Below are 13,257 nucleotides of genomic sequence, written 5' to 3' on the forward strand. Positions count from 1 at the left end.
ACCTTCACACAGTGACAGGGACCTGGACGAATGGGGTGTAGGGCTGTTGCGGTGACCATATTACCAGCATACCGGCAGTCACGAGTCATTCTGGTTACCTTATACATTCTGGTTACCTTATGCTACCTCCAAAATGTCTATCCATGATGGGAGAGAGCCATAGGCAATGCTGTTGGTTCATTGATTGTGCAGGTTTCCCAAATGAAGCACTCGGTAGCTGCAGGAACAGAGTTGGAGTGCCCATGGCATATGGAGTTTGGGCGGAATATCACCCGAGCATTCTCCTCCAACAGTGGTTGATGCCTGGAGTGAAAATAAGTGTTCCTATGTTTATTTCTCAGCTGCTCATATTAAGCACAGCTCCACTATAAAACCAAAGTGGCCTTCCAGGCGTCATTGGAAAACGGACCGCGTTCGCGCCTCCATTCGCAATTCGAGTGCATACAGATGACATGTTTTTCCCCTGCTCCTGTCCCTCCCCATTGAGTTTGCGACTTAGCCTACAGCCGCATCATGTAGCCAATCTATGTTTTGAAGAAGTTCTTACGGTTTGTGTCATTCACAACCTATAGTTGCCAAGTAAATCTAGCATATGGGATCCATTTCAAATGATCCCTTTTAACCTCAACATAGCCACTTCATATGCGTACACGCTCCGGAATGGGAAAAATATCCTTTCTATTTTTTTTCAGATAAGTTCAATTCTATTCTTCTTATTATAAAATCATATATCTAATAATGGCACCGGATTTATAAACATGTCTTGTCAGCTAAATGAACAAGCCTACATACAGCCTATGGTATGGAGCATAGCCAGATAACATACAGTACTCACAGTACTCATATTCTGTTATTCTGAAATACGTTTTCTTCATATCATGTTTCTTTAGACCCGACTAAAATAAATCAAGCTTTATTGTGATGCTGTATATTAAATTGATTTATTAGACTTTCTTAAAATGTAGAGATGTTCCAAAGGCGCGCATCAGCGGCTGGTATGCAGCTCATATGCGTGGAGGCCTGGAGATATGAAACGTGAAACGGTCAAATACCGTGAGACCAGGTTTCCTCCAGACATGACGCTTGGCATGCAGGCCAATCTTGGTTTCATCAGACGACAGAATCTTGTTTCTCATGGTCTGAGAGTCTTTAGGTGCCTTTTGGCAAACTCCAAGCGGGCTGTCGTATGCCTTTTAGTGAGGAGTGGCTTCCATCTGGTCACTCTACCATAAAGGCCTAATTGGTGGAGTGCTGCAGAGATGGTTGTCCTTCTGTAATGTTCTCCCATTTCCACAGAGGAACTCTGGAGCTCTGTCACAGTGACCACTGGGTTCTTGGTCACTTCACTGACCACGACCCTTCTCACCCGATTTTTCAGTTTGGCCGGACGGCCAGCATTAGGAAGAGTGTTGTTGGTTCCAAACTTCTTCCATTTAAGTATGATGGAGGCAACTGTGTTCTTGGCAACCTTTAATGCTCCAGACATCTTTTGGTACCCGTCCCCAGATCTGTGGATGGACACAATCCTGTCTTGGAGCTCTACGGACAATACCTTCGACCTCATAGCTTGGTTTTTGCTCTGACGTGCACAGTCAACTGTGGTACCTTATATAAACAGGTTTGGGCCTTTTCAAATCATGTCCAATCAATTGAATTTACAACAGGTGGACTTCAATCAAGTTGTAGAAACATCTCAAGCATGATCAATGGAAACAGGATGCACCTGAGCTCAATATCGAGTTCATAGCAAAGGGTCTGAATACCACTACAGCCCTATGTGGGTGTCAGGCAGAGTCAGAGATGGATGAGAGGGGAGGAGACAGGACCCTAGTCACTAACATCTCCTGTCGGTTCATATACCATATGACAGGTATAATCGATGGATTGATGAGTGTGCTTGTGGAATCTGATGGTCCAGTGATCGGATATTAGTTATTGAGCTGGAACAATCTCAAGGTGTTCTGTATTGTTACACCCTTGATTGGCTGACATGTGCGTGTGTCTGCAATGCAATTTTGCAAAGTGGATCACAGTGAAACTGTCCGTCATCCTAGCAACCAGCAAGCATAAGGAACTACGTCAGTCATCCTTAGCAACGAGCCGACACCCCACACTACAGGCATACAAATGGCTTTGACGGCACGTGCAATACCAGGGTTGTGGGTGCGATTCCCACTGGAGACCAGTATGAAGAAAGTATGAAGATGTATGCGTATGCACTGGCTACTTTAAGTCTCTCTGGATAAGAGCGTCTGCTGGAATGACTGAAATGTAAAAATGTAATTGACATACGATAATGATAACAGCCATTGACTGTATGTCAGGTATTATATTTGACAGCTGCCAGTTAGATTGTGGTTGTTAGCGTTGCCGCGTCGGGCTGAAACCATCTGCTCTTCCATCCTCATCCCCATGACCTTCATCTGTCTCCCAGGCCTCTTCACTCAACCAGACTACTACACGACTAGGATCTTAATTTGAACCAGTTTTCTACAGCAGGAAAATAATCCTGCGGCAACAGGAAATGTGAATCATTACGGTGATTTATAACTAATGGACATTTCTTTGTAGGGGTTGATACATTTTTCATTATGGGCAAATAAAGTCTGACATTTTAAAGAGGAAATTACATTATTTAGAAGCATTTTTCTACCTCGAATACACTATTTGCATATCCAAATTCTCAGCAACAAGAGTGATCAGATTAAGATCCTACATCTATCTGTAGCCAAGCCTTGTTCACAGAGCCTCTTGCTCTGTAACAAATAGCAATGTTTCTCCCTATCTTTAAGGCTGATGTATTCCCAGTTTGTCCCTGGCATAATTTCCTCTGCACAGTCATGGGAGATATAAGCTTGATGGTGGTACTGCATTTAAAGTAGCATTTATACATTATAAATGCATTGCAGGTGCCACATTAGATGGATGTCTTTCCATCAAGTCTCTGCCCGTGCCACTAGTGATGGAATACTCCACCTATGACCGTGAGAGCTCCTTGTGGTTCATCCAACACAGTCTGGATACCCAATCAATCAACCACACAGACTCACACAGCAGCTCTGAACCCCCAATTCAAACTAAACTCTGTAAACCATCATTTCTGCATTAAGACCTTGTTTGTATGATGAAGTGGTCGTTATGATTCTACTATAGAAGTTGAAAAAAGTGTTAAGGGACAACCCTTAGTGGAACACAGTAGCTCTTTTCAACTTAATGCAGGAGGTGGAGTTGACATTCTCTTAGTGAAAGATATTTGGTCTACTCTACTCTACTAGAAATGTATTCCTTTGTGGACTTTTCAAATATAATTTACCTGTCACTTGTATTATTGTGTTATTGTTCGGTTCTTGATATGTTCCTTCAAGTTGACCTTTTTGAACTGAAAACGCTCTTCTCAAAAGTGTACTTAATTACTTTTTGCCCTTTCCTGTTACCCCTACGGACTGTAAACTTTTAACTGCCTTTCGATGAGTAATGCATTCCATTTGTTATAGCACCATAGTTCATAATGATAATAACTCACAATCTGCATGTTAATTAGTTGCTATTTATGCTGGTTATGACTGCTGCAATGCCCCATGTGAGTCGTCTGCTCTAAACAACCGCTGCTTATGAATTAGATTTCCACCACATTACATCTGCATATAATAGAACAATAACAAGCGGGAACATTAGGGTGAATGTTATATTATGTGATTAGAACGTTTTCATAAGTGATTGCGTCTGTGGCCAGGCTGATGTAATGACTGTGATTGAGTGACTGTGGTGGTCAGTAGGTAAGTTGGGGAACTGTGTGACAGAGTGATATGCCTGCAGACTCTAAAGGATGGATGAACACTCATACAGTATGGGGTTGTTGTAAGCAGAGATAGATGGGACTGTATGGGAGCGCCATGGGCGGAGGTGTTTCTTTGAGAATGTGGGGGGATCGGAATGGGAGGGTGGGGAGAAGGATCCCCGCCCCGAAGGAGTGAATACAGATTGTCCCTGCAGTTAACCAACCAACCTCACTTCCTCCATCCCTACCAACTTCCATGGGGACAGAGGCAGCCATTCATCTATAAATTCGAAATAGGGACAGAAATGGCCACTCCATTCTGCTTTGGTAGTGACAGCTGTTATGGTGCTATAGCATCCTGTCTGGCTGACCTTGAGTTATTCCCAATGCCATCTCTGAGGGTGAAGTGTGTTACCAAGGACAGGTTAACAGAGGTTCATTCTACAGGGAGTTTGTAAGGTGTTTGTTTACACTCTGTTTAACCTTCAGTACAATGTTGGAGCCAGGCCCTACAATTACACAATAGAAATATATATTTTTGACAGTGCTAAGGGATGTGAGGACAAGCTAAGTGAGAAGAGAGCAGATGGTGCACCCTTCTGAGTCAAATGCAGCATGTCTTTTAAAAAAGATGCTTCTTGTTCTCCTTCAGGGCAGTGCAGACTGCAAAATATGTAACTATTTTTTTAATAGACAGGGGTTGATTGGACACTAAACACTGTAGGGTGCCTTGCTGTGACTACAGGGGTCCTCAGGAGCAGTCCAGTTTGGTCTGAACAGGGGCCGCATGACATAGTCTGTTTGGGGCTGCCCTGGCTATAGAGGAAATTACACATCGACCGAGCGGCCCTTTTTAAATAGCAGACAAACGCTCCCTGAATTAGTGCTGGGTCACTGAGACGCCCCAAACTAGGTGAAAAATCTGTTGATGTGCCCTTGAGCAAGGCATTTAACTCCAATTGCTCCTGTAAATCACTCTGGATTAGTTTTAGGAATGAGAGAGGGTTGCTCCTCAGAATCCAAATGTTGTGTCATGTTGTTGGCATCTGGGGTTGGATATTGAAGTTACTTGGGCCCCTCATGATGTGGTGTTTTGGGAATTAACTGGCAAATGCTTGGATTCTTTAATCCTCGGGGTAATCCGCCCAGAGTGATATTGAAATGTAATCGTAATTTCTCTCCCTCTAAAGCTTTTAGGATCTATTTATTGCCCCAACAACAGGACGTAAACATGAATCTCCTATTAGGAACATATTGGCACTTATGGAGGGATATAAACTAGTCTTTAGCAAAAATTGAACTGGGACCAGTTGGTACAGTTGATGTCGGAAGTTTACATACACCTTAGTCAAAAAACATTTAAACTCAGTCTTTCACAATTCCTGGCATTTAATCCTGGTAAAAATTCCCTGTCATAGGTCAGTTAGGATCAGTAGAGAGAGTGATGTATTTCAGCTTTTATTTATTTCATCACATTCCCAGTGGGTCAGAAGTTTACATACACTCAATTAGTATTTGGCCTTAAATTATTGAACTTGGGTCAAGCATTTTGGGGTAGCCTTCCACAAGCTTCCCACAATAAGTTGGGTGAATTTTGGCCTATTCCTCCTGACAGAGCTGGTGTAACTGAGTCAGGTTTCTAGGCCTCCTTGCTCGCAAGGAGGCCTTTTCAGTTCTGCCCACACATTTTCTATAGGGTTGAGGTCAGGGCTTTGTGATGGCCACTCCAATACCTTGACATTGTTGTCCTTAAGCCATTTTGCCACAACTTTGGAAGTGTGCTTGGTGTCATTATCCATTTGGAAGACCCATTTGCGACCAAGCTTTAACTTCCTGACTGATGTCTTGAGATGTTGCATCATTATATCCACGTAATTTTTCTTTCTCATGATGCCATCTATTTTGTGAAGTGCACCAGTCCCTCCTGCAGCAAAGCACCCCCACAACGTGATGCTGCCACCCCGTGCTTCACGGTTGGGATGGTGTTCTTTGGCTTGCAAGCTTCCCCCTTTTTCCTCCAAACATAACGATGGTCATTATAGCCAAAAGAGGACATTTCTCCAAAAAGTACGATCTTTGTCCCCATGTGCATTTGCAAACCGTAGTCTGGCATTTTAATGGCGGTTTTGTAGCAGTGGCTTCTTCCTTGCTGAGCGGCCTTTCAGGTTATGTCGATATCGGACTCATTTTACTGTGGATATAGAAACTTTTGTACCTGTTTCCTCCAGCATCTTCACAAGGTCCTTTGCTGTTGTTCTGGAATTGATTTGCACTTTTCGCACCAAAGTACTTTCATCTCTAGGAGACAGAACGCATCTCCTTCCTGAGTGGTATGACGGCTGCGTGGTCCCATGGTGTTTATACTTGCGTACTATTATTTGTACAGATGAACGCGGTACCTTCAGGCATTTGGAAAATTATTCACATTCTTCACAAAAAAATACAGTTTTATAACTTTATGTTTGAAGCCTGAAATGTGGCAAAAGGTCGCAAAGTTCAAGGGGGCCGAATACTTTCGCAAGGCATTGTAAGCTTCTGACCCACTGGAACTGTGATACAGTGAATTATAAGTGAAATAATCTGTTTGTAAATAATTGTTGGAAAAATTACTTGTGTCATGCACAGAGTAGATGTCCTAACCGACTTGCCAAAACTATAGTTTGTTAACAAGAAATTTGTGGAGTGGTTGAAAAATGAGATTTAATGACTCCAAGCTAAGTGTTTGTAAACTCCCGACTTCTTGAGTCTTGATATATCTGAGTTAGTCTTGGACGGATGTTCTGATCTAAAGTCAAGCCTTATGGGTGTCTGGAAAGACAGGTAGCTAGCTATAAATGACAGCATAGCTGGCAAGTCGCATTCAAGGAACTGAATCACACACCAGTGACCCCTGTGACAAACACCAGATAGCCACACACACATACACGCGCACACACATACTGCTTGACTTTATTAATACCACCAGGCCTACATAGTGAATCCTGGACTGGCCCTAGTCCACAACCATCGTGACACGGCACAAATTCTGACATCCAGTACTGCCTTTGGTATTTCAGTCTGTACCTCCCTCGAGAGTGTGTGTGTGTGTATATTTGTGAGAGAGGAGAACACGGTTTCACAGCCAAGACAAGGAGAGGGAGATTGGGAGAGGGGAAAGGGACCCTGTTAGGTTATGGACCTGGAGGTACACCCAGTCCCTTCTCTTTCCTTTATCTCTAGCGTTTCGATCCTCCATTTTGTTTTGAGGCTGACCTATCTTCTTATACGTGTCTACTTCTCTTCTTCCTCAGAATGGGCTCAACGCGTTGCACCTGGCAGCTAAGGAGGGCCATGTGGAGCTGGTCCAGGAGCTGCTGGAGAGAGGCTCAGCTGTGGACTCGGCCACAAAGGTGGGTTCCCATACCGCACTACCGTATGTGGCGCTAGCACAGTGGGATAGAATCAAATTAGGAAGAGCTACAGCACATGAGCTACGTCCATCCACGTCCGCTGTAGGTAGACTACTCATTTTATCCACAACTGGGTAAAGGCTTGTTAGGAGCTTGCATGCTGGTCAAGTGTTAAGATTATATTTCTCTTAGCTGCTTTGGACTTTTGGATTACAAATAAAGATAGCTAGAAATATCATAATCAAATGAGCTGTCAAAAGAAAGTGTTCCAAAGATCATGGACGATAACACATTTTGTTTTTCTTCCGTTGTGAAATCTGATGCGCTGTTTTACACTGAAAAGCAATTGTGCTTTGGTTTGTTTTGGCTTGATGTTGTACTTTACAACGGAGGTAAAATATTTTAAACGACACAAAAACGGGATGCATTTCTCTGAAAAGTCTGCTCGTTCAAGGTATCAGTCTCCAAAATAAGGGCCCTAAACGTGGTTCAAGTGTCACACACGGGGGTTAACCAGGTCAGTGTCGTCAAACAACTCTTGCCCTACATTAACCTGACTCTTAACCTTTCCAACAGTGAGATAACACAACCATACCCAGGGCAGACAGCCATATCCCTAACCAGCACCCAATGGACTGCACTGCACTGCAACCTATCGCCGTCACATGACTGTGCTGTCTAGCTTCAGAGCACTAGGGTGTAGCAGGCAGGAAAAGGGATGCAGCTAGTTTCATTGAACATGGAGGCAGTTATGCCAAGCTGTGAACATGGAGAAGGTCTATTCCTTCTGAGCAGCATGTTTAGGGTGTCATGTGACTGTCATGTTACAGATGTAGGACCTTAATTTGATCACTCGGTTGCAGGTGAACTTTCCTGCAATGCGGGAAATTTCAAACGTGTAGTGTATTTTGAGGTTTAAAATAATTTACTGTCTTGTGTTTTATAGCATATTTAATTGTGTTTACTGTACATGACTCATTTAAATGTGTATTTTGACAACAGAACATCCCAAACTTTTTTAAAACAGATTTCCACTCTGAAACAGGAGCCTCTTGACTTGATTTCTTGTTCAACATGTCCTAATTAAAAGCATTGAGGGTGTAAGGCTCTCTATGAGTGATAAAGCTTCATTATTTCTAGCTGTCTGTGTCACAGCATCATTAGGAGTGCACCTCAGAAAGGCCCCCTTATCTCCATCACTGAGCCATAGGTGTCTGTGGATATGCCTGTTTGGGGTGTCACATCTTTAATCAGTGATGGAGAGAATTAATGAAGAGAAAAAAATGATGAATAGGAGTGCCTGTAGACAATGAGATGGCGGTGATGACTGTGTGTGTGTGTGTGTGTGTGTGTGTGTGTGTGTGTGTGTGTGTCAAACATTTGATGCTACTGTAATAGTAATACAATTTTTATGCTTTTTTGTCAAAGCTGAAATACAGGACAAAGTCGTTTTTGTCATTTCTATTTATGTCAGAAAGGACAGTTTATGTCATTACTGTATGTTAAAGTGAACCCCTTGTTTTGTGTATTGATTGACACAGTTCGCCTTGTTCTCTATAATGGTGTAATATGTGTCTCTCTGTGTTCTTCCATCCCAGAAAGGGAACACAGCCCTCCACATTGCCTCTCTGGCCGGACAGGCCGAGGTGGTGAAGATACTGGTGAAGCGCGGCGCAGAAATCAACTCTCAGTCTCAGGTAAGAGATTTGTATTTTGTATTTAACCTGTATTTAACTAGGCAAGTCAGTTAAGAACACATTCTTATATACAATTATGACCTACCCCGGCCAAACCCCAACCCGGACGACGCTGGGCCAATTGTGCGCCACCCTATGGGACTCCCAATCAAGGATGGTTGTGATACAGCCTGGAATCGAACCAGGGTCTGTATTGACGCCTCTAGCACTGAGATGCAGTGCCTTAGCCCGTTGCACCACTCGGGAGCCCTCAACAGTAGCATGGCAGCAGCCATCTTGCTTTCATCTCCTTTCTCTAATGTTGTACTGTTGTGTCTCCAGAATGGCTTCACCCCTCTGTACATGGCTGCTCAGGAGAACCATATGGACGTGGTGCGTTACCTACTGGAGAATGGAGGTAACCAGAGCACCGCTACTGAGGTAGGGAGTGTGTGTGTGTGTGTGTGTGTGTGTGTGTGTGTGTGTGTGTGTGTGTGTGTGTGTGTGTCTTCGTACATGTTTTCAGCAAATGGTTTGAAGTTTTCAGTCTGTGTGAGGATGTGTGCGAACATTGTGTTTCACCAGGCATAGTCCTGACGAAATAAAGCTTGGTCTGTTTTATACCTCGTTGGTCTGTGGCTATGGATAACCTCCTACCTCCCCTCTCTCCTTCCCTCCACCAGGATGGCTTCACCCCACTGGCCATCGCGCTGCAGCAGGGCCACAACCAGGTGGTGTCTGTCCTGCTGGAGAACGACACCAAGGGCAAGGTGCGGCTGCCCGCCCTGCACATCGCCGCCCGCAAGGACGACACCAAGTCTGCCGCGCTGCTCCTCCAGAACGACCACAACGCCGACGTGCAGTCCAAGGTACGGCCGGAGGGAAGGGATTAAGGGTTAGAACGCGCATCTACGTTATTGGGTTAGCATGTCTCTGTGGTGCTACGACCATGGGTCGTCAGTGGGTCAAGCCCGACGTGCAGTAGGACTGCAAGGAAATAGAATACAGGGTACTTGTTACAGTTTTGTTTGTCAGTGCTTTGTGGTGTATTTCTAGTATCAATACGAACAAGTTTCAATGAAAAAAGGGTGTAATGAGAGTGTGTCGACGTACATTAGCCCTTGTTCATCTGTCTCTGGTGTGTACCTGTAGCTGTCTCTCTCGGTCTGTCCATCGCTCTCTCTCCTTCTGTGTTCTGTGTCTGTGCACCTGCCACTAGTTCATTGGTCCTGCCACTAACCGGGTCTCTCTCTCTCTTCCTGTCTTGTCTATTTATCTGATCCACCCCCCCTCCCCCCTCCCCCTCCCCCCATCACTTTCAACCGCAACCCCGGTGTTTATGTGTAGCACTGTCCACTGCATGGAGTGTGTGGAATATGCTATTGTCCACAGGTGGTATTGTTGAATGTTGCAATTTGAGGGGTTGCATGCATCCTTGGGTTTCAGGAAAAAATTGGTTTTTAGGGGTGTGTGGGCGAGGGGTAAAGGAGATGGGCAGTGGCTAGAGTGAAGTGCAGGTTCTCTTATTTTGAAGGACAATAAGCCTATACGGAAATAATATTCCATAGTACGCCAGGGCTATTCAATGAACTGTCCTCAAGGTTTTCACTGTAGCACTGCTGGGTTCTGCAGTTGGTTGAACATTTCCACCGTTTAAAAACAAATGAAAGATATAAAGAACCCCAGAGGACAACACATGAAAGCATTTCAAACAGGTTTTTCTAATGTGGTCATCGGTGTAGGACGATAACAGGAAACAGAATGAGTGAAAACCAGCAGTGCTGCTGTTGTCCACCAGGCATTGAACAGCCCTGCACTGCAAACACTATGGCATACCAGTTATCATCGGTGTTGTCACTGAACATAACTTTGTCCTCGTGTCAGGCCTCATGTTAATGATATTACATAATACAATACAGTGTATGCCAGCGTTTCCCAAACCCGGTCCCCAGGAACCCGAGGGGTACACGTTTAGTTTTTTTGCCCTAACACGACACAGCTGAATCAAATGATCAAAGCTTGATGATTAGTTGATTATTTGAATCAGCTTTGTAGTGCTAGGGCAACAAAAACGAAACGTGTACCCTTCGGGTTCCCGGGGCCCGGGTTTGGGAAACCCTGGTGTGTGCCAACATGAAATGCTGTTTAGGGCTGTTTCCATGAAGTACTCTTCACCATGACTCACCAGGGAGACCCAGAGGAGGGTGGATGAAGACTGCAGCATGAAAACACACTCTCACGCACACTTACATGTAGATGTTAAACACAGAGCACTCTCACCAAATACCTCTGAAACACAGTCCTCTTGACGATTACCTGAATTACTTTGGCAATATCCACCGCCTCAAAAGCATACTTTAAAATGTGAAAAAGACTATAAATAGGACGGCTCTCTAGTGAGTTTGGCCTTGTGGTACAACATGGCTGCCATACATCACTGGTGCGTGTGTTGTATTAGAGTGAGTAAGGCCTGCTCATAGAAAATAGTATTATGTACAGTATACATGTATGTCTATGGACTTGCTACTCTCATTGTAAAACATCTCAAGGTCTTTGGATAAAAGATGTGATAAAGCATACGACGAGTTTATTTCCAAATCCCTATATTTCATCAGAAATTGCTTAATTTCACCTGTGTGTAAAATATTACTGTTCTCAGAATTTTTTTGATTCCCCGATTTGAGATGTTTTTTTGTTGTTGTTTGCAAAATGCTAAATATCCGTAGTTTAGCCGTAACGGAATGTTCGTATCCTGTATATTTGACCGTGACATGTGGTTCTCGCCTGCCCATCTTAACACGAATGCACTTACTGTAAGTCACTCTGGATAAACAGCATTTGCTAAATGACTACAGATCTACAGATATCACATTGCTGTATTGATTTTTATTAGAATTTTGTTTTAATATTGATGTCACAAATGTATCATTTGTACAGTTCTTTATTAAAAATGTAGTTATTTGTTACATTTGACTGTGTAAAACCTGGCAGTACTTATTTATCTGAAAGTGAGGCGGATATATAGCATTTTGCAATTTATTAATTTTTTACATTGACCAACACCATGATGTGATTATATAGTGAAAAAACACACCAGTCTCTTTCATAATTTCTTTAAACAATAAAAGCTCATTTCAGAAAATGTATATATGGCATTTTGGAATTAAACTCTTCATATACGGTCTAGCGATAAAGCTGTTTTTGAAGAGAATCATACCACTCTAGCTACGTTGCCCGTATTTCTTTGTACTGCACAGTCTACCCTGAACTTTGAGCATCTGTATGACTGAGTGTAAAATAACTAAGGTCTTTCCCTTCCTCATCTCTACTGCTTCAGATGATGGTCAATAGGACTACGGAGGTATAACCACTATGTCTAGCACTCAAACCTTCCTCATAACCCCATCACTTTTATTGTTTGTCTGTGTGTCGTTTCAGCACTTTATTTCCCTTACTTCTATAGCATTGGAATGGTGGAAATAGCCCCTGAGTCTTTCAGTCCTTCACAATCTCTTTATGTTTTTTTTGTTATGTTAAGCATGCATGGTGATATCTCGAAAGGCCACCTCTCTCAAGTAGCTTTTTTTCCGCACATCATGTGCCTTAGCAGTTTGTCTTTCAGTTTGAGAACTGTTATCGGCTCATTTATTTTACTTTGTGCATACTTTCGACATACTTTCGTTTTCATTGGTTGAGTTTCTGGAGTTGTATTGATGCTAACCCCAAGCTCAGAGAGTTGATTTATGGTCTTACTGATAATCTCATAATCACCTATACATTTCACACTAAGATGATATATAGATTTTACATAACGATGGATCATAATTTTTACAGTGTTAAAGGGATACGTCGGGATTTTGGCAATGAGGCCCTTTATCTACTTCCCCAGAGTTAGATGAACTCGTGGACACCATTTTTATGTCTCTGCGTGCAGTTTGAAGGAAGTTTCTCACTCGCGCTAGCACAATTGCTAACTAGCATTAGCGTAACGACTGGAAGTCATATTTATGCCTCTTCCAGTCATTGTGCTAACACTAGTTAGCATTGGCTCGCAAAACTACCTCTAACTTCCTTCTTACTGGAAAACAGAGACATAACAATGGTACCCACGAGTTCATCTGACTCTGGGGAAGTAGATAAAGCGCCTCATTGCCAAAATCCTGAAGTATCCCTTTAATGTTTATATATAGAATGTATATATGTTGTGTTGCATGCCATTCATTTATATTGTAGATGCACTATGAACTAAATTGATACTATTTGACAAAGCATAAAACAATGTTATTGATATGAGGTCGGAATTAACACATCTTTACAATTACAAAAGGCTTGAGATCAGATAAAGAAATAGTAATATTATAAGAAATATATCAATGCAAATATATGTACATCATTTGTGCAAACAAGCATGCTT

At 42.9% G+C, this 13,257-nt stretch overlaps 1 protein-coding gene across 4 annotated transcripts in view; it reads left to right on the plus strand.

The window, feature by feature from the left end:
- The window catches only part of ank2b (ankyrin 2b, neuronal), a 240,610-nt gene that overhangs the window by 158,477 nt on the left and 68,876 nt on the right, over window positions 1-13,257 (plus strand). For all 4 annotated transcript variants that reach the window (XM_065025544.1, XM_065025545.1, XM_065025546.1 and 1 more), the window contains exons 3-6: window positions 7,069-7,167; window positions 8,766-8,864; window positions 9,186-9,284; window positions 9,527-9,712. In XM_065025544.1, coding sequence (XP_064881616.1) covers window positions 7,069-7,167; window positions 8,766-8,864; window positions 9,186-9,284; window positions 9,527-9,712 — 483 coding nt within the window. The remainder of the gene's footprint in view (window positions 1-7,068; window positions 7,168-8,765; window positions 8,865-9,185; window positions 9,285-9,526; window positions 9,713-13,257) is intronic.

Source organism: Oncorhynchus nerka, linkage group LG12 (assembly GCF_034236695.1).
Source record: "Oncorhynchus nerka isolate Pitt River linkage group LG12, Oner_Uvic_2.0, whole genome shotgun sequence".
NCBI lineage: Eukaryota > Metazoa > Chordata > Actinopteri > Salmoniformes > Salmonidae > Oncorhynchus > Oncorhynchus nerka.